Source organism: Prinia subflava, chromosome 5, assembly GCF_021018805.1.
Source record: "Prinia subflava isolate CZ2003 ecotype Zambia chromosome 5, Cam_Psub_1.2, whole genome shotgun sequence".
NCBI classification, from domain to species: domain Eukaryota; kingdom Metazoa; phylum Chordata; class Aves; order Passeriformes; family Cisticolidae; genus Prinia; species Prinia subflava.
Window position 1 is genome coordinate 49,818,800 of NC_086251.1, and position 27,684 is coordinate 49,846,483.

Consider the following 27,684-nt stretch of genomic DNA (forward strand, 5'->3'; position numbering starts at 1 on the left):
GCTGAGAATTGAGACTGCTGTGTATTAGGAACATCGTAGTGGAATGCAAGTGGAGTTGAAAAAGATCCATGAAATGTATCAGATTCTGTTTCACTTGCTTCCTATAAACAACACAGATATGACCAAATAAATGAAAGCTGTCTAGCTTTTGGAGAATTTCTGTGATTCAGCAGTGAGTCTCTGTAAACTGTTGCTCACCACTGTATGTTGATGAACCGACAGATGACTCGTGACTAGAAACAGCAAAACTTTAATTCCTGAGGTCTCCACAAAGTTCTTTAAATGTTTTTTCATAAACCACATACGTGTTCTAATTTCTATTGAACTAAAATAACATTGACCCAATTTTTTAAACTTAATGATTAGAAAGAAGAAAAAGCATTGTTGATAGCTCATTTTCAGCCCATTGTAACAAATCAGCAAATTCTTCTTATTACCTGAAATTTTCATACGGTTTTAGTCTAAAAAGTTATTTACTTGGATTTGGCTATTTCTTTTCCTAAGGTATAAAGTATTTTTTCTTAAATTTTGCTGGAGGATTTTGTATTGATCTGGTAAGATCTTACCAAGTCTTATTAAAAAAACAGGGAGTATGGGAATAGTCATAGTACAGCCAGACCCTTCATTTTCTTGGTGGCACTTCTGTTCCTGCAAAAAAAGTAAATACCAGAAAATCGTACAAGAACTTCACAGTGTAAAAGATTTTCAGTGCAGTTCAGAACTAGACTGTTTTAACATTTTATTTATTAAACTATATGATGATACTGAAATACCTTGCTGCAGTAGCCAACCACTTTGTGTATATGTTAGTGCTTTTAACATTTGTTCCTGAAACTATAAGGTTAGGTTAAATTAGAGTAAAATACATTTTGGTTAGTATGTGCCTGTAATCTTGGTATTTACATCTGCTGACTAAAGGGAAATTCTAGGATACTGGTCTTGACATTATTCAGACACTCCAAGGTACAGTTTGTGATGACCCTGCCTCCAAAATGTTGTCCCTTGCTGAAAAAAGCAGTGCTTGCTAAGCAAATGTCAGACTGCTACACTTTGAACATCAGCCTGCTGCTGCTGTCTTAGGTGTTTGTGGGCAGGAATTCCAGACAGTCTGGGAGCCCCAGCCTGCAGTTGGGTGGTGACAACCTGTGTTATTGTGTTCAGCCTCTCCTCTTAAGGGTGGGGGTGTCCACTGTGCATCTGTTTTAGAGGCAGATAATAGCAGTGGCTTGCCTGGGAGAGGCAGTGGCTTCTAATTACTGGCTCCTGCTGAGTTTGGACTGATCAGGAAGCAGAGCACCATTTAACTTTCATGGAAGAATCTGGTTTGACTTGCTGTGAAAACCATCAGATATACATTACTTTATGCTGTATGTAATTGCTATCACCCTCTTTTCCTGAGTTTGAAACACATCCATCTTCTCTCCATTTTGGGCTCTTAATATAAGAGTTGTCCCAACTTCAGGGTTGCTCCTATGCTAGATTCACTTTGTTGCAGCATTTTGTAAATACCTCCATGCTAATATCCCAGATGACTACTCACTTTTAATTTGATTTTCATAATTTTGTCTTTATGGCAATAAAGAGTAGCCCCAGTCTTTGTGCTAGCCTCACAAATGACCCATAACATATTATGTCTCTGCAGTCTGATATAACACAACTATAGATAAGAGCCCATTTTCTGATGCCTGGGTGGATTCTAGTTTTTCCATCAGCTGAAGCAAAGTGGTTAACAGCCTTGAACAATTATTAGTGTTTGACAAAATATGTGCTTCTATAGTAATGTTTGTCAAATTAAGCTATTAAAGCAGGATGGAAATTGGCTTAGTCTTTGACATATCCTCATAGTATTGATGTCTGAGCAGTCTGAAATGAATCACAGTTTTTATTAAAAAAAGAAATGCTTTTTAACATGTGGACCTTTCAGATGTCATTGTTCAGGAGTGGATGTAGGGTTTAATTACACTTCATTACATTGCTGCCTGAAAAAGATCAGAATTCTTAAAACACTACTTGAAGTTTGTTGGGTTTTGACATGTACTCTATAATCTTTCATTATGTTATCTTTTTGAATAAGACTTCAATTTCAGTTTTATAAGTCATGTATTTAGAATGGCCCTGAGCATAAAGCTGTAGAAATTTGTGTTTGCACTCCTTCTGGACTATTATGGCAGATACTGGATGCTGTGTAAGCTTTTTTAGTGTCATATATGCATTTATTTATCTGTAGATAGAATTAATGGTATTGTGGGAAAACACCTTCATAGTCAACATAAAGATCTGGTTTGTGGTTAAATCATTTATCTATTCTCCAAGTGTGAAAAGATTGCAGATTTTTCTTTCTGACCAGAGAAAGATACACATTTTCAGCACTGAGACATAAATTTTTGTGGAATAATTTATTTATGGATAAATGCTGTAAGAATTTGTAGCACCTATTTTTTGTTGTATTTTAATAGGAAAACAACATTGTTCACGTCTACATAAATTAAATGAAAATTATATATGAGAATTCATACTCTAATAAGTTAGGATATTAATAGATAATGCTACACAGGATCAAGTGAATAGATCAAGTAATGTGTGTTTGAGGTAACTGCGATATAAAAATTAATCTATTTAACCCTTCTCCTCTGCATATATAATCTCTGTATAGCTAATTTGTTGTCCATTGTGGATAAATAAACTAACCAAAAGTAAATGTGCAGATACCAAAGTCTGTGTGTGTTGATCAGTTGGTCTGTCTTTAGTTTGGTTTTTTTTTCTGTTTTTTTTCCCTCTCCTGACAAGGAGAGGCCAGAAAGCTGTCTTGGCTCCATTGTTTATCAGGGCAGTCCTGCTGGAGGCAGTGAGGTGGGGACAGGCTCTGTAATCGAGAGTCCAGGCCTGGCAGTGGTGCCTGTGCTGGGGGTGTCTGCCCCCAGCGCGTCCCGAGCTCCGGCCGAGCCGCGGAGCCCGCACAGCCAAACCCGCACAGCCGAGCCCGCACAGCAAAGCCGCGGGCAGGGGCACTTTGAGCCCGGCATTGCCCTGCTGAGGTTGGACAGCAGGAGCCTCTCTTGGCTCAGTGCTGCACTCTGGCCTCTAGCAATTTGCTGGATCACAACATCCGCATTTAAAACTCAAAATTAAACCTATTTAGGATTGATACGTATCTAATGCCACGTGACTCTATTAATCTTGAGTTTCTTGGCAATAATTGCATACATTTTGTTATTTTTAAAGTATAGGATATTCCAAAACAAGTATTTTCACAGATATAGAACAATTCTGGGTATATTTAAGTAACTAGACAAAAATATATTGCTTAAGCTTATCTCAAAATCAATTACTCAAAATTTACAAGAATTGAGATACATTTTTTTTTCTTTTTTCTTTACCAAATTCTGGAAATGTAGGATCAAGATACTTGCCTATCTGGTGTTCTTGCAGTATTTAAAATCTTTTCATAGGAATTTATCTCTTAAACTTCACTTGTAATATATGCTTCCCATAGATCTGCCCCTTGAATGTGGAACTGAAATGTATTAAATACAAGGTAGACTCTGAAATTGAAATAGGTGTAGTTATTGTAATTTTGGGAAATTTTGAAATCTTCATTATTTTTGTCTTGGTGAACTAATGTATGAAGGGAACAAAATGCCTTTCATTCAATAAGAATTTAACTTCTGTTAAGATTTTTTCATGGGATCATTTCAGGTGTTATTTTAAAATCACTAAAAGCTGCTGTAACTGATGCAATCCAGCTGTAATCTGAAGAATCTGAGATAATGTTGTTTAATGTTCTCTGCTAAACTTTTGCCAATAGTTGTTAATATTTCTATACATTTCAGTTAATTTCTTCTTTAGTCTGTTGCTGTGAGGCAGTATTTTTGATACCCTTAATGTCAAGCCATTTATAATAAAAATAGTTTTTAGTGCTAAATTTCTTTTATAATACAAAGATATTCTATTGAGTTTATCAGCATCAGGTAGAGCATTTGAGGGAGAATATGGTTTTATAGGGTGAATGGTTCAGCTTTTAATAATTATTAGGCATTAACACAGCAGTTTTTAACAAATTTTAAATTGTCTTAAAGGAACCCAGCCAGAATGGACCTCTTTTTACTGAGTTAAAGTTCTACATGCGAGCTGCTAAGCCAGATGAAAGTAAGCAGTCTATTAAAATGTTTTTAATGAACTACAAGCATTTATGAAAATAGAGCCTGTAGAAGTAAAGTAAGGTTGAACTTCGAGAATCTCTTTAGGTAATTTTCAAAATTATTTTTAAATTATTGAAACTGAATTCTGATATATAATAAATTAGAGGGTTTTGGTAAGAAGTGCTTTGTAGTTCTGTTGGTAGTATTGTGTAAATTTAAACTTGAGTTGCATCTTGTCCCTACAATGGTTATGTGATTAACTATCCTGTATACTTTGCATATGCATTTTCATGAAATAAGCAGCTCCCAGGTACACAGAAACTGTAAGCAATGTGACTACTCCCTTTTTGTGTAAGTCTCTACTCATACAAATTCATTAACTTTATTTGTATTTTCAGTTCAGAAGTGGACTAAGTCCCATAAACTGAAATATTTAGGTGTACCAAGATATTGGGGTTCTGGCTTGCATGAAAGAAATGGAAACAGGTGAATATATCTTTTGTTGACATATATTGGACTTTATTTCATCCTCAACCATTATCTCTTTTAGCTGAAGGTAGTTTAGAAGGTGTATTTTCTGCTTATCTTCATGTTGTTCACTTCTGCTACAAATTTTCATCTGCATGGCGAAGGTGTGTTTAGGGACTATATAAATAGATACATTTTGTCTGTATTCTGTTTGTTACTCCTATTTGTGTTTGTTACAGTCTTCATAAGTGAGATTTGATTTGTTGTGAACATTGCTGTAAAACAATGATGCTGTTTATGTATATGTGGTTCACAAGCTTTTTATATTTTAATTAAAACAAAGTCAATTTCTAATGTACAATATTAATGGAATAATATGACTAAAGCTTTTCTTGTGTGCACTGAAAAAATATTTTCACTCACAAGTATTAAGGAGTGCTCTCTCAAATCTCTTCTATTTTCCGTAGGGATGGGGCTTTTCGTGGCTTAATCTGTGAGCTAGAGTAATTGCTAGTTTCATGTTAAATTTGTTTTAAGTTTGGGGATAGTTTTTAGTATTGTTCCATGCTAGGAAAGGTTTTTGTTACTTGTTATTTACTGTTAATGCCTGCTTATGTAATAGTCCATGTTTCCTAGTGGCTGTTCTCTAAACAGCTGTGCTGTGAAGGAGTTTTAGCAGCTTACAGGAGGTCAGGCTTCTTTGTGTGGCTCTCTGCATTGGGCATTCGCTGTGGATGTCTTAGTATGTCAGAAATACCAGTTTTTCAGAAGGTCCTCGACTGTAAAACTAACCTAATGTGAAAACAACATTCATTTTGAGAGCAAAAGTAAATGTAGCTTTTTTTATCCTGCAAATAAAAGTGACTTTGCATTCAGCGTTTAGTGCAGAATTTCTTTAATACAGCTACTATGAACTCTTATAGTTTTAGAACCAGTTTGGCTATAGCAATGAATATCAGAACACCTCTGGCAGGTGAAAGGTTTTTGGTTTTAACAGTAGGTCAAAAAAAGTTTGCAATAGATTTCAGTAAAGGAACATTGTAAGTGAACATGTTAAATCACTTAGTCATTTATAAAAAACAAGAAATGTATTTTTGTAAGTAGATGATGCTTTTTTTTCCCCCCTATTTTGCCTATAGTGAGTTACAGTAAGGATGTTTTCCTCTGTGATTACTTGTTATTTTATTGCATAATTAGAATAAAGAGCAGTTCTTTTGATGGATGAACATTTGAGTAGCTGATGTAAAAAAGGTAGGAATGTAGGATTTACAGTGTTAACAAAATGCTGTATTTCAAGTATTTCCCACGGTTTCTTTTGACAGAGATGTATTCAATCACTAGTACTAGTTAGTACAGTTAACACGCAGATAAAATGCTCTCCCTAAGTATGATTCAGTAACTTTGCTGGTTTTTTGGCTTTGCGTTTTATTTTTTTTTGTCCTTGAATTTAGCTATCGATTTATGATAATGGACCGATTTGGCAGAGATCTTCAGAAGATGTATGAAGAGAATGCAAAACAGTTTTCCCATAAAACTGTACTACAATTAGGCCTGAGAATAGTAAGTTTTAAAAATGCTTTTTATTTTCTCAATCTGTCTTCCCTGTGTAAATGTCTCAGTTGAGTCCCGTTCTTGTGCCGAGTCCAGGTCCTCTGGTGGGCAGACCTGGGTACTGCATTTACATGACTTTTGTTTTGTTAGCTTGATATTCTGGAATATGTCCATGAGCATGAATATGTGCATGGAGACATCAAGGCCGCAAACCTCCTTCTGAGTTACAAGAACCCTAATCAGGTATTTATAAAGCATTTTACTCCTCATGTTTTAAACCTTCTATTTGACAACAATCAGAGTGCTTTGAACCTGTGAAATCTAGCAGAAGTTCATTTTTAAGAATGTGTATGGTAACATTATTTCTGCTTGACATTTATATCTAGTTAATATTCTACGTTTTTTAATGCATTTTGCTGGGCAGTTATCAATTGACTATTTGGCCTAAATTGTATTCTAGAGAAATTCTCAAGATTAAAAAAAAATTGACTCACAAATAGGTATTTGCAGGTAGAAGCCTAAAATTATATAGCACACTGGGAAATTATGTTTGCCTGTCTGCATTGTTACCTTTTTGCTTTGTTCAAGAAGTCCATCAGATAAGTGTTCTGTTACTTGGAAAAATTGGTCTTTAAAGTGTTGATTGTTCCACTTGATTTACGGAAGTCTTTCATTTTTCTGCATTTTTAACTCTCTTTACTATTCAAACAATGCATATTAGAGTTTCGAATTATGTATTTGTTCTTGCCCAAATGTTTTAGCTTGTGAAAGATGTAAAATAATAAGAAATTTCAGTTCTCTTAAAGTAACTGTGTTGTTAGTCAGAAGTGGTAGTATGTAGTATTGTTCAAATGGGTCAACTGACTTTAAAGAGGGTAGCACAGCGAGTGTATTTATAACTGGACATTACTTGTTTTGCTTGTTACTTGGGTTTTTTTGGTTTGTTTTTTTTTTTTTAATCTAATTTTCCTGGTAATAACTATTGTACTGTATTTGCCTTCTGTAGCAGCAAGAAATGACTTCCAGATCAGACTGTTTTATGGAAAACAATAAAACCTAACTGACATATTGTTTTCAAATAATACGTGTTAAGATTAATAAAGTACTGAGAATCATTGAGTTCAACAGCTTACCATTCTTAATACTTACAAAGAAGTTATGAGAATGGTGGGGAGTTGCATTTATTATTTACGTTTTTTTTGTATTTATAGTTCTTTAACCTTGGCATTATTTGTGGAAATTACTAGGTGTACTTGGTGGATTATGGACTTGCCTACAGATACTGTCCTGAAGGAGTTCACAAAGAGTATAAAGAAGATCCTAAAAGGTGCCATGATGGAACTATTGAATATACCAGTATTGATGCACACAAGGGTGTGGGTAAGGATGTAAAACTCAGCAATAGGCATTTGTATATCCTTATTTATAAATAAAAGACTTTACAAAACTCAGTGCAGCAAATAAACCAGGCTTCTGATTCTAAAATTTTTTTTATGTGCTATACTGGCATTTTTCTTTTTTTCTGTTTACTAACTTTTACTAATTGTATTTTTAATGTAACTTTCTTAAGAGCTCCTTAATTTATAAAGATGAGAGATTCAGTGTATTGCTTATTATTAACCAAGTAGAAATTGAATAGTATTGGTGAGATCTTGATAGAAAAATAGGTCCTGGTTTTAGGAGAAAAATAGTTGCTGTTATCAATGTGAAAATATTTTTATTTGAACTCAAAAAGCTTAATTTAATTAATTAATTATGCCTATAGTCTCTGAACATAAAAAGCAAGAAGTGAGAAAAGATTGAATATGTAAAAGACAGGTTTATGTCTGATTAATCATTGAGGATTTATAGTAAATATAAACTTCATTTTCTTAATTCTTAAATTTTGCTTTATTAACATAAGAGTATTTTCTGCAAAAATAAGTTGTTGAAAATGTTTGTTTACTTGAGGAGTCTTAAAACTGAACATAACCAAAGACAACTTAATTTGCAAATTTGTACTTCTAGTGTAGTTTGCAGTCGCTGTATATGTGAATTGTTTTCATGGGGTTTTTTTTGTGGTTGCTTGTTTCTAGGTGGGGTTTTTTTTTGTGAAGACCTAGGAATCTGATCTCATAGTGTCCTTTGTTCAGTTTTTAGGCCACATAAAATAATTCAGCATTGTTGAATATACTTTGGGGAAGGTGGGGTTTCAGCACTTTTACCTTTTTATAGACAAAGGGAAGTAAAAACTATTTTGAAGAGAAAGTCAATCACTTCACTAACTTGTTCTATTTTTTCCACAACCTGAGTACTTAAAAAGCTTCCCAAATTGGGATAACTGCAGCATGTCATGTCTTTGAATAGGAGAGATTGATAAAGGACTTGAAAATGAAGTGATTCTTCCAGATGTAGGACATGTTTTCCTTTCTAGCTTTCATGCTAAAATAAAGACATAAGTAACAGATACAGCAGTGTTACATTGTTAGCATTGTCTTAACATATTTATAAATTTTTACTGTTGTTAAACTGTGTGTGCTTTATTAGCTGGTGTTATGGTTGGGTTTTTATGCGTGCGTTTATATTTAGCACCATCAAGACGTGGTGATCTGGAGATCTTGGGTTACTGTATGATTCATTGGCTTAGTGGCCATCTACCTTGGGAAGATAATTTGAAAGATCCAAATTTTGTCAGAGACTCAAAAATCAGGTGAGAAACTATTTGTTTTCATTCTCTTTTGAAAACGAAAATGTCTTTCTGTAGAAATGCTTTGTACTCTCAGTATGCTCCCTTTCAGTGAGTAGCTATTGTTTTGTATACCCCCCATTTTCCTTTTGTGTCTCATGTATCCTTGACTTGTAATTAAACTTCCCTTGTACTGTTCTGCTGTCTTCTTTTGCGTGTGTGAAGTGTTTATTTTTCCACCGCAGTATTGGCACTTTAGAATTGCCATGGTGAATCCAAAAGCACTCTTAGCAGGATGCAGGTAACCATCAGTCATGCTTTACAGGAGGAGAGGTGTAGAGTGCGTGTCCCTTTAACACCGTGCTCTGATGCATTGGCAGAAATGAAGGCTAAAGGGGAAGCTTAAATGTTTTGAGCATCATTCCAGCTAGAGCACTACTGTTATGGGGTTTTAAAATTATTTTTCATTTTGTCCCTCCAGCCTCAATGTCAACATGCATTTATCTTCCCCTCAGCCCAGATGAACCTTCTCTTGTCACACATTTAATAGGAAGAGAGCTGTCCCAGTGCAGCAGTTTCTGTCTCATTAACAAGTATCTGTTATTTGGCTTCCTTAGCATTGGTATGTGAGGGTTGAGAATGGACCAGTTCTTTTTCTATAGTCTTTTACTTGCTTCTAAGAATCAAAAACTGTTTCAGATGGCTCATCTGGCATTCATCAGGTTCTCAAATGTGCTGCACACCCACAAATGGCTATACTAAGTCATATCAGAAGTTTATGCAGTAGTGTCTCTTGTATCTGACAGTAGCCCAAACTGGACGTTTAAATAGTTTATTGGAACAGGACAAGAGTAAGAATTCAAAAGAAACAGTGGTTTTGACTAATTTTGTTTTTCAGATGTAGAGATAATATTTCCATTTTGATGGACAAATGCTTTCCTGGGAAAAATAAACCAGGTAAGAGGAGCTATTTTAAAATACTTGTCTACTGAACTTTTTACCTATTTTAATTCTTCCTCTCATTTAGGAACAACAAAGTGGCATGAATTAGATTGTTGCTGAAGAGAAGTATACACTCTTCATTTTGGCTGCAGTTGCCTACAATACAAACACTCTGTTGCTTCTGGTTAAGCACAGTGTTAATTTCAAACATGAGATGTGTAAATTGATTTTTCTCAACTGGATTTTAGATATGGAAATTTAAGAAGTAATACAAACTTGAAGTGTAGGTTGTTCCTATTTGGCAGAGGTGATTTGCTGAGTACATTTACTTACTTTTTTTTAGCTGACTCTATTAGAAATACACCTTCTTGAGATCTTAATATTTAGTTATTTCCAGCTATTCCTGGTGATCAGAAGAGTTTTCTCATTCAAGTGGGACTTGTTTGTTTTTTCAGTGGTCTAATGTTTCATGTATCATTTAGTATATGTTTCAGTCTTGAAATGATGAAGTTGTGAAATAGCATTGAATTTCCTTTTCTACAATTTTAAATATAGACACAAGAAATACCATGTAAATAAGCATTCATTGGTGAAGATTGGCCTATTAGGGTTTTTTATGACTGTTTTCTTCATTGCAATAAAGATGTAAGAAACAGTGGTGCTGTCATCACTGGGTAATGAACCTTGGTATAATTTTTTTCTAAAATGTGTAGTAGTAAAGACATAATTATTATTATGAGTTTATAAATAACCATTTCAAAATAGCATAAGTAGTGCATGCATAATTTCTGTCTCTTTTGTAGTAAAAGTGAAGGATTAAAATGTTTTCAAATAGAAATTAATTGGAGGTGCCATTTCTTTAGATGAAATAGCCAAGTATATGGAAAAGGTGAAGCTGCTCAGCTATGAAGAGAAACCTGTTTATCAGCATTTCCGAGATATACTCCTGCAAGGTCTCAAGGCCATTGGACAAAAAGATGATGGTGTGCTTGACTTTGGCTTGGCAGAAAATGGAGACTTTCAAAGAAATCCCGTGCAAAAGGTTTTACTCTAAAAATTCATGTCATCTTTATTGCATTTTGTTGAGCTAAGTAAGAGTTAGTGGAAGTAGGTGTTGTAACTTAATCCAGTAGCAAATAATCAAATAGTGAAATGTTGAAGTAATAGTTGCACACATTATTTCTCTAATTCAACATAACTAATTGTTAATAAAACTTAATATAGAATGATATTTATAGATGTACTTTCATACTAGATACTACCTTGGATAACAAAATTTGTATACCTAGATATAATGACATTTGAACAGATGAACATTTGATTAATTTACTTCTTTAAGTTGGTAAAACTCCAGATGGATGAAAGTACATGTAGTACATATTAGGTTCCTTTCCATTAGCTCAAAGCTTAGTTGTAAGTGTGTATCTTTATGCCAAGTGTTTGATTCTGGAATTTACATATTGATTCCACTGTGATCTAATATGTTATTTTTGAGTCTTAACTGTATTGGTAGGCTAGGGATATTTTCTTCTTTGTATTTAAAGATGCCTTAAACTCTGGACTTGAATTTCAATTTGAATACGGCATTAAGGACTTTTTAAGCTTTTGGGAAAGGGTATGTTAAAACAGCTTATACCCATTAAAAAGTGGTCACATAATGGGATAGTAATTATCATCTTCTACTTCAAACTGCATTTATTACTTCTTTATTTACATTTGTTAGTAGCAGGTGGGCAGTTTATTGGTTCCTCTAGCATGAGCTGGGGAACTGAGAATTATAATACAGGATAGTAGTACAAGTACGTTGCCTGCTTGCTGACGTGATCAGCAGTGTGTTAAAGACGGGGAAAAAGCAGGAAAAAAATCAAAACGAGGATTCTAAAGTCTTCTAAGACACGTGTTCAGCTTTTCTCATATCTTTTTGCCCAGTCAATAGAATTTTGCCTAAAATCATACAGCTATGGTCTCTATAATAGTATTTTCTGCTGAACTGAGTGTAAAGGTCCCTCCAAAAGAAGAGTTTGATAACATAAGTTCTGCTCCCCCTGTGGTTTGATATGGCTTGAGACCTGTATTTTGGGAAAAAAATAATCTGTCTTTAATGGTTGGCTGGTTTCTTTGCTGAGTAAGTTGGCCTGCTGCAGAGCCAACATCTGTGACCTTTAATGTCCTTGTCCAGCAGAGATGTCTGGTGCACATTTTGAATGGAATAGAAACTTAAAAAGTATTGGTTTTTTTAGCCTGTAACATTCAAGACTATTCCCAAAGGGTGGAATAATCCTTTTCCATAGGTTCTTACCTCCTGACATCAAATAGAAGTAAGCCTTTTCATTTGGTTTCTTTTTTTTTAATCTACTCTGAGAACCATACGCATGGTCAGCTTACTCAGTTGTCACAAATATGAAGCACTTGGATAAAATAGTGAGTGCTGCTGGCCCACTTTAGTGTTTTCACTTCATATTTCAGTGGACTTGATGCTACTTCATGCCAGCTACTGCTAGAGTGTCTGGACAAAATAAGATTGATGGACATCATAACCTTCTTGCTTTTGTCCAAACACCAGGACATATGACTCTTTCTTCTATGTTGGGTTTTGTAGGCCTTGTAGCAGCTGTAGTATGGGCTTGGGTAGAAGATGACTTAGTGTTCTAAAGATAAGCTCCAAATTCCAAACTTCATTAAAAACTACTCTCCATAAAGAGAAATTGTCATTGATCGGTAGCATTTTGCCTCTGAAAGCCAGGATCTTCTGTCATGTGCTGAATTTTGTTTGGTATGCTTAATGCCTAATTTGAAAAAGAAAAATGCAGTCTGGCATCCACCCTTGAGAAGACTGTGACCTCTGACACAAAATACCTATGACATTTTGGCTCTACTGATCTTTAATCACAGCAGGTCTTAACACACCTATTCTTCATTTCTTGCAATCTACCGTAATGTTTTCTTAAAACAGTGTTATTTGATGTTCTGAAGTTACACTGTTTCATAGCTGGGAGATAATAAAAATACATTTTTAGAATGTAGGATTCTCCTGTGCTATCAGGTAATTGAGCCATGGTGGGCATTATATGTTACATATAAGCATGGTTGTTCTAGAATCTCAGTTATTTTCCAGTATTGGTATCTGGGTAAAAGGCACAGATGTCTGCTATATTAGAAGTTAGCATTTCATTTTCTATATCGTGGCTCAAGTTTCCCCACATGTATAAGTAAATGAAACACAGTCCACAGCTGTCCTCGAGGTTTTTCTTTTTTTTTTTTCTTTTTTTTTTTTTCTGTATAATAAACATGCTAGTTTGTGAGTGTAGTATTCTCTAGCAGTTCTAGACAAACAAGAAGCTAGCAATACTGAAGTGAGTATTTCAAGTTCTTGACTAAATTATTTAGAGCAAGGACCACATTTTACTGTTGTTCAGTGGTGAAGAGTGCTAGGAAATACTGTGAGTAAAGTAGCCTGGAAAAATACAGATCTTAGTGATTTGTTGTTCCTTCTAATGTTCAGATTCAGATAGGCAGGTGTTGCTTTTTTCAGATGAATGCTGCCTGATTTCTACTGCTATTTAATTCACCTGCATCAAGATTAAGAAACCACTTTTTATTAAATAAGCTTGGAAACAAGATAAATGTGTTTTGCTTTTGTGTAATGTGTTATGTGTATGTATATATGTATACGAATATCTGTTTTTCTGATGAGCATTTAAAATGTTTCCTAGTACAATTGGGAGGAATGCATTATCTCTCATATAAAAGCAGTACAGTGCTGAAATAGTCCTCCTTAATTTTGGTCAGAATGAACAAAAGTGTCTGTGTTTATTCCTGCCTAATGCATCACAAATCTGCTGACATGCTAACCTTGGAGTCTTGGCTGGCGGTAATCAGGCCTGTGCACCGGCAGGAAAGATGTACCTAATGCACTCCATCAGTGCAGTTTGCATATGGAAGTTCTCACAGGGGAGCTGCCCTGTGCCAGCTGAGGGTTACCTGCCCACTGCAGTTATTGTATGTAATTATCGAACCAATCTGTTCAGCCCAGCAGGGTTTAGATGGTAATCATGAAGCAACACTTTGGAAAGGAAAGATGTAATGCACTCTCCCCTTCTCCCGTGAGCTGTGTGAAGTTGTAGCCACTTTTAAAGCGGTATTAGTAAAGCTCTAGTCTCACACAATAAATAAATAAATAAATAAATAAAAGGTAAGCCTCCTCCAGTGCTCAGTGCTTTTTATGTATGCCTGATGCAGGTCAGTTCATCTTTTGCAAAAATCATGGCTTTAAAACAATAATTTTCCATAATTACTTCAGGAATACTTTGTAATAGTAAAGTTAATTGTAATATGCAGATAATAAGGGTTCTATCCATTTAGAGGTTTTAAGGTAATGTACCTTGAATAGAGTTCAGATTTTCCAAATACCTCTCTTTGGAACAGAACCCATGGTTGCTTTTTCAAAAAAAAAATAGTTTCAGTGAGTATTAGCTGCTTCTAAAGCTGTACAAAGAAAGCCTTAAGAAGCAAGGATCCAGAATTTAATGTGGTGTAATTTTTTAGAAAAACCCAGTTAATATGAACTTGGGATAAAATGTTTTTAAAATGTTTTTGTGTTCTTTCAGTTTTTCAGATAACTCCTTTTGTAACATTCATTCAGAGTAAGTTAAAAAATCCTCCAGGTTATGATCACAACACCTCATGTTTTCCTACATCAAAATTTCAACTACTAAAGTGATCTGCAGATTGGGGAACCATTGTTTTAAATTGTGTATGGCTTACTACCAGTATTGTGTTAATACAGGAATAAATATTCTCTATGACTAGAGACGTTTTATAATATATAATATAAAATAAGGGAACGCTTTGTGAGGATATTGTCTACTTTGCAGTCTTCCGTGCTCTTGAGCTCAACTATTTTTTGTTAATTTTTTTTTTTTCCAGAAAAGAAGAAAGGCAGCAGCTGCAGCCAGTGAGAGCACTGAGGCAGAAATGGAAGATACAGGAAGTCCAAAAAAAAAGAAAGCTGCTACTTCTAGTAAGTCAAAAGATTGTTCTGACAGTCACATGTACTGATGTGGCATGATACCTTGGCTAAAGTCCAGACCCCCACACAGCCACTTGCTCCTCTGCTCAGTGGGACAGAAGGAGAAAATATGATGAGAAAACCCATGAATTAAAACAAAGATGAGGAAATGTATTACTGTTTACTGTTTTGGGCAAACCAGACTCAACTTGGGGAAAATAAATGTAATATATTACAAATTTAAAATAAATTTGGGTAGTGACAAACATTAAAACAACACCTTTCCTTCCCCTTTCTTCCCCCAAGCTCAACCTAACTACTTCACCTTAAACTACCACTCTTCTTGTTCAGTGCAGGCATCCTGGAGGGGAAGAGTGCTGTGTTCTCTGTTGCTCCTTCATTCTTACATTTTCCCCCTGCTCCAGGGTGGGCTCTCTTTTGGGTTGCAGTCTTTCAGGGAAAGGAAAAAAAGTGGCCCAGTTTTTTCAGAAAATATCCATTTTTCCAGGTTGGGCTCTCACATGAGTTGCAGAGGATATCTCCTCCATTCTGAGTCCTTCCTGAGCTACAAGGAGTATGTGCTCTGGTGCAATGGAGTACCACTTCTACCTCTGACTTAGGTGTTGTGTCTGCTGTTTCCCACTCTTCTCTCTGCACTGCTACTCCCTTTTTACCTGTCCACTGATTTTTTTTGTCCTTTCTTAAAGCTTTCCACAGTGGTGTCACAAACAAATTTGGCTCAGCTTTGGCCTACAGTGGGTTTGATTTGAAGCTTTGGCCTACAGTGGGTTTGTACTGGAGCCAGCTGGAAAGGGCTGTGAGGCACAGGAGAGCAGCTGGCCTCTCCCCACAGAGGCTAGCCCTGAAGCTGACCTCAGCTTACCAAAACCCAGCCACGTGCCCATAAAATACCCAGTAGAACCTTTAGCAGTTCAAGTGCTTTTGATATTTCGCAATTTCTTTTTAGATTAACTTTATTTAATAAAGCTAAAATATTTCAAATTTCTATGTAAGAAAGGATTATGCTCCAATTAAGTAGCACCCAAAGCTGGTGGAATTGCTAGGTGATAAGAATTGGTGGCTGAAGCCTATTATTTTGCCATTGTTCATTCTTTGCTCATTCTCATTTTTGTCCTCCTGTCTTGTCCAGTTCAGTGTTAGAACATGCTGACTCCTCAGAATTCCTCTTCACAGAGTGTTAAAGCAAAGGGCTAATAGCAGCAGCTTCCAAAAGCAAGCATGTTTAAAGTCAAGGAAAGGATTAGCTATAAGGATAGAAAATGCTGAAGCTATTTCAACATAATTTGGCATAGTTTCAGTGCAGTATGGAAAAAGGCATGGACAGATAAAGTAGGATTATTGAAAATCCAATGTGAGAAATCTTCAGTAGATCTGTGTAGGGTAAGATGATGGTGAGTGTCCTGTCAAATTGCTTTATGGATCTGACCTTATAATGCCTTTATTATTATTATTTGAGTTAATGTGAACTGAATTCAAGTAATGGGAAATACATGTTTTCTAAAGAATTTTTTATTTATAATTTCAAATCAAATACCAGATGTTGTCTGTGGTCAAATAGTCTAAAAATAATAAAGCAGTAGGACTGAAGTCTACCCCAAAACAAATCTCCTTGTTTAAAAACGGTTTGATGAAGGAGTATCGCAGGATGGGAAACTGTAACCTTTCAAAGACAGTAATAATAATTGGTGAGTTTTGGATTTACCCTGGTATACTTGCTCAAACTGTATGCCACAAAGTACAAGGAATGAACCTAATGTTATTCCAGGAGGTGACTCTGCTTTGGTCATTTTCAGCTGTTCATACTATAGAATTTTAATCATTAAGGCCAGTGATTATTTCTCTTTTTTGAGTGCCTATTTACTTATTGACTTCAGTTTATTATAAATTCTCTAGTCTGTCAGTGGCTAAAAAAGTGTTGATTGGACTATACTTTCTTTCATAGCATTAGAATTATTTTATATGATGCTGACAAAGTTTTACCATTTTAGATATAATTTAAGACTTTTTAATAAAATACTTAATACAGGTGACTGTTTTCTGGTTGTGATTTGATACACATGTGCAGAACATAGTTTGTTTTCTTATAATAAATTATACTACTTTTTTATGGGATTATAGATTTAAATTCTTATAGAAGGAGATAGAAAAGAATTTGAAGAATTGCAATCCAGGTGGTAACATCAGCTTTTTGTAAACAATGAGGTTTTTTTCAGACTAAGTAAAGGTATTTGGAAGACTGTATAGATTTTCAACATAAGCTTAAATGAGAAAAGCTTCCTCTTGGTAGTTTGATAGAGTTACAGGTGAAATGGGTTTAATTTCACCTTTTTACACTACTCAATCTAATGAATACAAAGTAGAGGGAGTATATAAAATGCTTTCAGGTGAAATGTGATACATGTACTTACTCATTTGGTTCTCTCCAAATTTGGAATTAAAAACTTTACCAACTATTACATGATTCATAAACCTGTGTTGAAGGAAAGGGCAACTGTTTCATAATCTTTTCTGATTCTGATGTTTTTATAGTTTGAAAAGGGCTGACTATTATAGAAATACTTAAAACTATGTTTCCAAATGTGACTAGTTTTGTATTACCATGGATTTGTTTCTCCATTAAATTATTTTTCCCGTGACTAAAAAAAACATTGTGAAGTTCAGTAAAATGGATATATTCTTGATACCTCTTAGTTGTCATACAGGAATGCTTTAAAAGTTGTTGTAATTCTGTTTTATTGGTTTCTGAAGGGCATAAATATGATGGAATGGTGGTTGGTCTTTAGGTATTCAAACAAGGTCTCGTAAGTGTTTGAACAGAAAGCAATGGCAAGAAGAGCTGTGCAGCCTCTTTCTGTGTAGCTTGTCAGCATTAACCACATCTGACTATGGAGTTTGTCTTGTCCAGTCCAAAAAATCCTGATCAACTGTGTGGCACTTTGAACACCCTAAGGTGCTCAGTGTCTGTAGGAAGTCTGCCAGTACTGAAATCTGCTGGGGCTAGGGAGCCCCCAGACTTGGAGGAGGAGGAAGAAGGAACAGCACTGAGAAAGGACAGCCATCTGGAAATCCTTGCTTCTGCTGGCAGCTGCCCTTGGTTGTTCTCAGTGTAAGAGTGGCCACATGAGGTGAGGTCATTAAAGGCCTTCTCTTCCAATCCTGTCAGCCATCAGTGTTTCTAGAGCAGCCAAGTGACTCTTTGGACACAAAATTTCAGAAGGCCCTTGAGATACAAGCTGTTGGAATTTCAAAATAAGTTGCATGAAATTTGGTGAAATTCTTAAATGGTTTTTTTTTTATATTAGCGTGTTATCAGCTTTTTCTTTTTTTTTTTTCCTTCTCCTGACTTAACACACCCATAGGCTTTCCTGAAAAGGGGAATTTTGCAAGAAATCCTTTATAAAATAATATGGATGACGTTGAAGTATTATATTAGCCAATCTGTCTTCACCAGGAAAAATGCTGTCAAAAGAGATGATTTCTGTGTAAATGAGAAGCTTTTCCCCCCTCTGTTGCAGCTCCATTTTCAGTGGTAGCTGCCTTCATGTACAGTAGTAAAATATAGAGGCTTATAAAGGATGATGCTGTTAAAACAGAATACCAAACTTTGGCATACACTGAACATATCCACCAACACTCATGCAGAGGTGTCAGGTCTAATATGCTTATTTTTGATCAGTTTGGTGGAATAGGCAGCTAGTACAGGCATCCTCAGTGAAAATCTCATAAATGCTTGAAAAAAAAAGATTTTCATGAGAATTTATGAATAATCCTAGGTTCAAAGCTACAATAGAAATAAAACAACTACCCTGGCAGGGGTTTTTAAATCTCAGGGTTGATGAAGACTGGATTAGGGCGGTACAGAATTTTTTTAGAATAGCCTTTTTATGTTCTGTTCAGAATTTTTTAAGACAGTTTTTGGGTTTATTAATTAGGACATATAAAGAAAAACACTAAAGTAGATATGGCAATGAAAGTACTGTATTTTTTAATATACTTTTAATATAGTCAGTACTACTAAGGGTAGGAATTCTGCAGGTCTGTATTACTGGATAGCAACTACCATGTTAAGGCCTCAGCTAGGGTCTTTGGTTACTCTTGCAATATAAATAAAGAACAATGGGAACAGCTCCAATATGGAAATAGTCACACTGATGGATTGGTCAGAAGAACATTCCAAAATGGTGATTTAATATTATTTCTCAATTAATAGGTACTTAGCTTTATGTTTATTTACCTTGCATGGCTTTGCATAAATCAACATCTGAGTTGTCTTAAATATTTTTTCTTTATTCAAGTAAGATTTATTACTTAATGTCCACTGAGGTGCATTTTTGCATTTAGAGAATTATTGGCCCTGTCACCAAGCTTTAGGAGAAAGCAAATCATATTTTTTTTTTAACTTGTTTATGGTGCAGCTTGTTACTTGTCTTTCTACTCTGTACCAATGCCCACATTACAGGTATATTTTTTTTACTCTCTTAATCTTGTACCCTGAAAATCTTATTTGCTGTGAAACTTGTACTGCACAATAGTTCTAATTGTGTAATGCATCTCCTCTGTCTTGTGGAGGATTTGGTATTGACTGCTGTTACAGACTCCAGGAGGACACAGATACAAGTTTTACAACTGTGTATCCATCTCTTAGTGCTTAGTGACTGAAAGATGTGTCCCTTTCTGTGCCCTTCTTAGCCTTCCCTTACCTGTCTCAGCAATGTTGCAAGTTAAATGTTCTAGTATGAGAGTTATGTGGTCTGGTTTTAAAAGTTAAAAGCATGTGCTGCAATGTTGTATCTAGAAATTAACAGAAAGATCTGGGGTTTAAGCAGAGAAATACTATTTTCAGTTGCCTAAAATACTGACAAACTCACTTCTCTATTTTGCATTAAGTATATTCAAACACAATATGAAGTGATCTGGCGTTTTACTCCTGCCCTGAGATTGTTCGAGGATCTTCAAAAACTATTAGAAATTAAATTAGAAAAGGTGTAGTAGGAGGTCCTTTAATTTTAAAGATTTTTAAATATTGTGGATAGGAAGGTTACAATAGATCTACTTTACATTTAATTTACCTTTGTGGTTCTTCACAAACAGGGTTTTTTGACAATTTGCAAATGACAGATTCAGTGAGAATTACTTTGAGCATGTGTGACTAATCATAATAAAGAGTAAAGTATGTAAAGTATGGGAGTGTTACTGTGTACTTCTGTGTGTGTTCTTCATTTAATCTACCTTTATATTTTAGGCTTATTTCTGTGCAATATTTTCAGATCATTTCTAGCACTTGAACATTTAAAGTGTAAGTAATTTAGGTTCCCATTTTACATTTCATGGGATTGTCTTGTGTTTTCTGCTAATAAAAAGTATTAAATTAAAACAAAACACCTTGTAATGAAAATCTTCCATGTGTAAAGTCTTGTATAATGGCTTTACATGTAGAACTAAGTAATTTAAGAAAAAAAAGTTATGTCTGCTTTTTTGGTTGTTTTTCTGTGACCTGAAGATGAATTGCACTATGTTGAACAAGTATTGCAATTCAAACTCAGATATAAAATTTGCAATTGAAATTTTTCTACAGGAAAGAAAAATTGTACTGCAGTGACTCAGATTTTTACAGGGAACTAACCTTTTCCAAGATTGCAAGTAATGTTTTGAGTTAAACTACCTTCTTCCTGCAAATTGCTGTGTTGTGGAGAGGAAGGTTAATTTCAGACACATGCTGCATGGGACGAATGATTTCTGTTTATGTACAATTGTGTTTTGAAATATCTTCAGTACAGCAATTTTTGCAAATAGAAGTAAACCAGTTTCAGTTTCATCTGGAACAATTTTATATTAAAATTTTTAAAAGAACACCAATATATTTGTTGTTATCTGTAAGAAATACACAGGCATAAGGTCATAAATAATAGATTCTTGTGTTCTGATGAATTTCCTTATGGGAATATGAAAAGTATTTGCTTTATTTGTTGCAGGAAAGGGAGTACTTGGCAGAACAGAGTATCTAAAGTTAAGCCCCATCCCGCAACTTCACTGACTTTTCTCTCTCACCCCCCCCCCCACAGTCAGATATTTACTGGAATTCAAGTCCATATTTGCATTCTTCTGGTCTCTCCTTTTTTTCTGAGTTGTGTTTCTGAATTCTTGTAGAAAACCACCTGCTGTGAAAACAGAAAAAGCCAACTAACCACAATTACTATTTGTTGCCCTTGCAATTTCTTCAGCAGCTTCAGAGTACTGAAAAAATGCTTGTCTGAGAAGTGTTATTCATGAGGTTTCTTCGGTTATGCAGAAGTTCCCTGGGTGAACTGGGAAAGAGCTTGTCAGAGGACTCTTCTTTAAAACAAGAAGAGTCTTCTTAAAAGAAGACTTCATCTTCTTGCAATCTTCTTAAAAGATTTTGTCTTTTATCTTCTTTAAAGTATCTTTTCATTGGTGCCATATTCAAACTGCCCAAAGTAATTGGAGAGTGTTGGTGTTTAACTCATTAAATGCTGTAGCCTGGCCTAAATTCCCATTTGATGCTTGCAACTGGTTGCTGAATGTAGTCTTCAGCTTCCAACACTATTTTCTTATTCCTTCCAGATGTAAATAATGAATGTATGGGTTCCATTTTCTTGTTTCTTTTTTCCATTTGATGACTGTAGAACTCTTTTAAGGGGGAGTTGAAGGAAAAAGGTCTCCTAGAGAGCCATCTAGCAAATTGGCTTGGTTATTTGATACCAACAAAGAGAGCTGAAATGCACCTGAAGGACATTTTACACAAGAAAAGGGACACTGTGATCAGGAACAATTTTGAAGAACTGACAGTTCTAAATTTAGCTGCTTTGGAAACCACAAGTATGTATTTATTACTTAAATTAGTAACAAAATTATTCCTTGGAATAATTTGTTGCACTGAGGTCTGACGTAGTGGCATATGTAAGATCAGGGATTAGGGACAGTCTCACTCCTACCTTATCACTTCTCAGGTTAACTGTGGCAATTTCACATATTAATGTGTGGAATAATTTAATACAGGCATGTACTTGCCTGTATTAAAGCAACATCAGTCCTAACACTGTCCTGCTGTGGCACATGGGGTGTCTACACAGAAATTATGATTAAGATTCATTTGTGTGAATACCAGTTAAGAACATCTCTTCCAGAGAATTTCACTACATCATCCACCACTCCACATTTACTGACCTTTGTTTCTTACAGAGGTAAACGTAGAGCGAAATGTGTGTGTAAGATTGTGCACATGTATTCACGGACATTAGGTTTGGATTCTTTTTGAGAAAGAAAACCTTGTAGTGTCTGATCAATGTACTCCACTACTTCTTTTGATGTTAGGTGTTTTATTCAATGATGATGACTACAAATTTGGTTTAAGAGCTACAATTGCTGGACCTCTTCAACCCATTAGCTGGAGACTGGCATGTACTTTGCCTTTGTCAGGTATAAATTCAGCATATAGAAGTGATGCAGTTGGCTCACTTCTAACATGTCTGCTATTAGATGTTTTTCACTTATCTGATGTTTGCTGACAGTCTAAAATCTCTATCTGGCTCTGTTTTCAGATGTTCTGTAACCTATGGTGTAACTTGGAATTCTGTCACCTAAATACTTCATGATTTTATCTGCTGAGTATCTGTTTTCATGTTTCCAAATCTCTCACTGTCATCCTTTTCATCAAAGAAGGCAATTTAAATAGGAAAGCTGTGACTCTGTTTTTAACAAAGCAACTTCTGTAATTTTATAGAAACTTTATTTTTTGGCTTGAGCACAGTTTTATTTCTTAGTTGTAAGGCTTGTGTGTTTCTAAAACAGTTTACATAGAATTGGAAGATGAGAAGGGACATCAAGAAGAGGTCTGCTCTATATACACCAGTCTAATCAATTTGTGTTTGTATTAATCTTGATAAATGCTAATACTTTATCTTAAAACCTGTATGATTATTCTAAAACTTGATGAACACCACTTGTAATACTTAACTATCCTTACTATTACAAAGGATTTAATAAAGGGGAGTGTTTTAATATTTTTATTACCTCATATGAATTTCCCTTTATTTTAGTAGTTGTCCTAGCCACTGTGGACATGAAAATCACACTCATTCTAAGAAGCAACATTTTGCATATCATATGTGTCCCATTTTTCTTTTTTTTTACTCTCTTCAGATAACTAGTTAAATTCAATATTTTATTGTTGTTGTTTTTGTTAGAGAGCTGGAAACCGTTTTTTCTCCCTTTTTTTCTCAGACCTTTTTTGCAGTATAGAGCCCAGAACTATGAACAGTACTGCTGGATTTCTTTTGTAAAGCTTTGTTTTGCATTGTTCTCTGCCTCCTTGATTCACCCAAGTTTACTCATTGAACTTGAACGATCAGTGACTCCCACTGCTCAAAGGCTGTTGTCTTAAGCAAGTACCTTCTTTCTTAAGGACTTCCATTAAATTCAATTTTACTTTTCTTTACCTGTACACTTGACAAGGATTGTGGAATTATGTATAGTTTTACCAGCAAGAACTGAAGTAGTTAGGCATGCTATCTTCAAGGAGCAATTTAGGATTAAGAAGAAAAAAAAATTACATGACTAGGAGATTAAAAATATTTCATTGTTACTGTATATACAAAAAGGTAGAAATTTTTATTATGTGTAATATGTTTTTGTCAAAGTGACTGCAGTTGAATGCAATTCACAGAAATGAGCAGTGGTGTTTTGTTTTCTTCCTTTTCCCTGGTAGTAAGCAGGCAAGAATCAAAGTGCGGGGAGGTTTTTATTATTGCTTTTAGGTATGGCCTCTTTGAACAACCTGCCTGCTAGGTTGTATAAGAATCTTATTTAGATGGGATTATTCTTTACCTTTGTTAATAAAATATTGTCAAGTGATAGCTTAAATCTGTAGGCACAGTTGCACTGATAGCTGAGCTGATTTAACAGCTGACATTGCCAAACAGAAATCTTCCTTTCTTTTTCACCTATGCGCCTTCCACCTCCCCTTGTATAAACTCCGTTCAGAATGCTCTAAGATGCCACATTTCACTAAACTCTGAGAATACCAGACCTAAATGTCTTTGCTAATAGTTTCAGCTGGGATAGAGTTAATTTTCTTCGTAGTAGCTGGTGCGCTGTGTTTTGGATTCAGTATGAGAATAAGGTGGATAACACAGATGTTTTGGCTGCTGCTGAACAGTGTTTACTTTAAGTCAAGGACTTTGCAGTTTCCTATGCTCTGCTAATGAGGAGCTTCACAAGAAGCCGGGGGGAGCACAGGCAGGACAGCTGATCCAAACTGGACAAAGGGATATTCCATATCATGGAACATCATACCCAGTATATAAAATGGGAGTGTTAGCTGGGAGGGGCCAGTTACTGCTGAGGGGCTGGACCTGGGCATCAGTCAGTGAGTGATGAGCTCTTGTATTGTGCATCACTTGTGGGTTGGGGTTTTTTTACATGTGTGGTAATTCATCTCTCTCTTTTTATTTTTCTTATTATTATATTTTACTTTATTGTAATTATTAAATGGTTCCTGTTTCAACACGTGTTTTTTTTTTTTTTTCCTTTTTAAAATTCTCCTCCACTTCCCAGTGGGAGTGGACAGGGAGTGAGTGAATGAACTCTGCATGGTAGGTAGTTACTGTCTGGGGTTAAACTGTGATCCCAGAACTGGATGAGCTTAGCACAAGGTCCAAAAAATGGCTTAACACTGGAAAGCATTGAAAGTTGTCACATGAGGAGGAAGGAGGGGTGTAGATTTTGTAGAGGATCTAATTCTTTCGGCAAAGATGAGCTAAAAAAATGACTCAACTCCATGTGATGATACTGTTGGAGAAGTTGAACTGTACGTGTGTTTTGGGAGAAGGTCAGTGCCCAGAAATAGTTGTAGATTCTCCTCTGTCCATGGCATATTCCCCATCCCCACTTAAAGCTCAGTGAATGATTTGAGTTATCTTCTAAAAACTAGAAGTATTTTCTTGTGATCTGTTTTTGTTATTTTATTTAATACAAAGTATGTCTTTTCATTTTGATTGAATTGCAGAAGCAATTGCTACCAGAACCCAGAAGACGACCTCACCAAAACCCAAGAAAAGCACAGCAACCAGAAAGAGAGTCCAGAAGTAGAGAATATATGGAGCAACAAATTAAGTTGCTCTGTGGCTCATTGCTGGAATTTTTTTTTCTGTAGCACTGAAATCTTTTTCTTTCCTTTTTAAATGATGAATCCTGTAAAAACATGGACTGCTATTTGTACCTGTTTTTGAAGAATAAATGTTTTATTAAAATATTTGCATAATTTATGTATACTTAAATACTAATGCAAAATTTTGCCAACTTTTGAAGTGGGGATGCATTTTTATTTTTTATATACATGAATTCATGTCTTAAAGGCAATCTAAAGAGAGTGGTTTTTTTCTGCTTTGTAATGTAGAGATAAAGCCTTATTTAATAGTTTCATTATGGATACTGTATAAGAAACAGGAGTGTTGCATCTGATTTCTCACAGTTTTGAGTAAGGTCATATTGGTGGTTACTTCAATGCACACAGAGATGAAGTCTGAAAAACCAGAAATAGGTTTTAAAGATGTTTCAAGTGTTTGTTTGAATTAAAAACAGAACATAAGGCAAAAATCATGTCCTTCCATTCTAGTTTGTATAAAATGCATTTAAACATTTTTTTGAAAAACAGGTACTGAATTTTAGCCTTTTTTTTTTTTTTATTGTATTGTATTGTATTTGTGTTTGTATCACTTTTCCAATTATCCACAGTTTCTCTGGAAAGAAAGAGACCAGCATTTCAGACTAAGGGCCCAGGGCAAAGAAAGAACTTACCAAAAACCAATGCCTATTCTCAATCATCTCCTCGGGTTTTTATTTTGGTTTTTTATATCGCTGAAAAGACTAGAATATAATTGGGAGTAACTTTGTGCAGGATTTAGTTCCAGTGAAATATTGTCTCCCATCTACTTCTTACAGCAATAATGGTTTACCTTTGAGGAGCATGTAATCTTCCAAATCCTTTTGTAAAAGTACTTCCGTGGTTAGCTTTGAATCCTCTCTTCAGAGTTGTAAGTCAAAAAATAGTGTTGAATTCCAGTGTGAAACACTGCTACTTTTCATATATCTACTGCAGCATCCACATAATATGGCATGAACCTCATTCTTATCAGGGCAGCTGAAAGTTTGACAAACCAGAAGGAGTCCATGTGAACCAGTGAGAGTGTATCCGTATGGATGTCCAGCTTGCCTGATTGTATAATGTCTGAGTAGCAGCTCATGAGGTGAAATAAATACCTTGTAGCATGAAATGTTGAATGAATGAATGAATGATGAGGTTATGTTTTGTAACAAGAGAACCCATTGTTTTGAAATAAAACTGGAATACCATATTTAAGAGGTGCTTTCTCATTTCTGTTGACTGTTAGGCTTGTTTGCCTGAGTGTTAGTAAAGTGTGGCTGACAATGTAAAGTGTAGCATGCACTTCATTTCAGATGTAAAAATAGGATCGCTAAAGCCTCTCGCAAGTTTAAAACTCGTCAAATCAAACGATCATTTTAATGATTTCATTTAATCATTTTGTTCAGAAAGTATGTTACACTGTTCTGAATAGCTATTGTCAGGAAGGCACACTATTCTCTTCCTTGTCACATACTCAAAGTTAATGTCATTCTTTTGTACTTCAGTTGTTTGACGTTTTATTTTTTTTAGTAACTTATTTACCAGTAAACTTCCTTTGATTACTTTCCAAGTTTTCAAGCCGTGTGTTTTGTTTTGACACCACCAAAGCCAAATGGAACAAACAGTAATTTCCATATATTCGAAAAGAATGTTTTGAGGTGTGAGTTTCATAAGCCACCCCGACCTTCTCCCACCCCAGAAATGTCCTGGAAGAAGATGTCCTGGCAAGTGGTGTGTGAAGGGAAGGGTGCTTTCTATTCAAGGTGAATGCTGTTTCAGGGCTTGTCTCTGCTCACAAGGCACTGTAAAACCCCAGGCTCCAGCTCGCTGTGACTGCAGTAGTGTTTAAAGCGTGGGACGGCCAGGGGGAGCGGAGGGGAAGGCAGTGATCATCCCCGCGGCGCTGCCGTATGGATCACATACAGTGCGTGCTTGCACACACGTGTTCTCCCTGCCTCGCAAGGCACTGATGGGGAAATACTGCACTTCCAGAGGGGCGGAGGGTGCAGGCGGATTTTGTTGACATCCCCGTTTGAAAGTAAAGCCCCTAACACAAAAGAAGCGAGCTGCCTTTAGACTGCATTTACTGCTCTTGATGACTCCAGTTGTGTGTAAATATTAGAAAACAGCAGGGTCCTGCATTCCAAGAATCACTTGAGCAGTGCCATGAAGACAAGTGTCCTTACTAGTATTGTAGTCATACTCCCAAGCTCTCCTGCTGTTTCTAATCTGTGCGTGCAGCCGTGAAAAAACTGGACTGACATTTACAGGCACAGCAGGGAGACACTTGAGTAGGGAATGTTAAAGACTCCGCTACCTATGTTTCAAAGTGGCCACCATACAAGATAAATCTTCACAGGAGAACTAGTCAGCACTTCAGCTGATGGTGTAATGAGGATATTGATAATGAAGCACAGAATGCTTCTTTTAGTGCTTGAACATTTTGCAGACAGATTGTTTATATTTTCCCCTAATCTAAAATATCTGGAGCGACAGTCAAATTCAGGATGGATATAACATATTTTTTAGATGGTGCTGGTTTGATAATTTTTACTGGATTATTTTCCAATGACTTAATAAAAAATAATAATTCCCAATATTTGCTGCAGCTAACATTAAGAAGGGGGTCAGTTGCTTTCCTGAGTAGTTTGACAGACTTTTCTCACTGTTTTGTCCCAGTGAGCTGCCAGATTTGGGATGCCATAATACCAGTAATGCAATTAGGTTT

General features: G+C 35.6%; 1 protein-coding gene across 2 annotated transcripts in view; it reads left to right on the forward strand.

Annotated features, from left to right (window-relative positions):
• The window catches only part of VRK1 (VRK serine/threonine kinase 1), a 36,275-nt gene extending 10,109 nt beyond the window's left edge, over positions 1-26,166 (forward strand). For both annotated transcript variants that reach the window (XM_063399331.1, XM_063399332.1), the window contains exons 4-13: positions 4,077-4,146; positions 4,538-4,625; positions 6,059-6,167; positions 6,309-6,401; positions 7,406-7,538; positions 8,727-8,847; positions 9,722-9,780; positions 10,629-10,807; positions 14,692-14,785; positions 24,819-26,166. In XM_063399331.1, coding sequence (XP_063255401.1) covers positions 4,077-4,146; positions 4,538-4,625; positions 6,059-6,167; positions 6,309-6,401; positions 7,406-7,538; positions 8,727-8,847; positions 9,722-9,780; positions 10,629-10,807; positions 14,692-14,785; positions 24,819-24,901 — 1,029 coding nt within the window. In that variant the 3' untranslated portion in view covers positions 24,902-26,166. The remainder of the gene's footprint in view (positions 1-4,076; positions 4,147-4,537; positions 4,626-6,058; positions 6,168-6,308; positions 6,402-7,405; positions 7,539-8,726; positions 8,848-9,721; positions 9,781-10,628; positions 10,808-14,691; positions 14,786-24,818) is intronic.
• Positions 26,167-27,684: the final 1,518 nt, after the last annotated feature.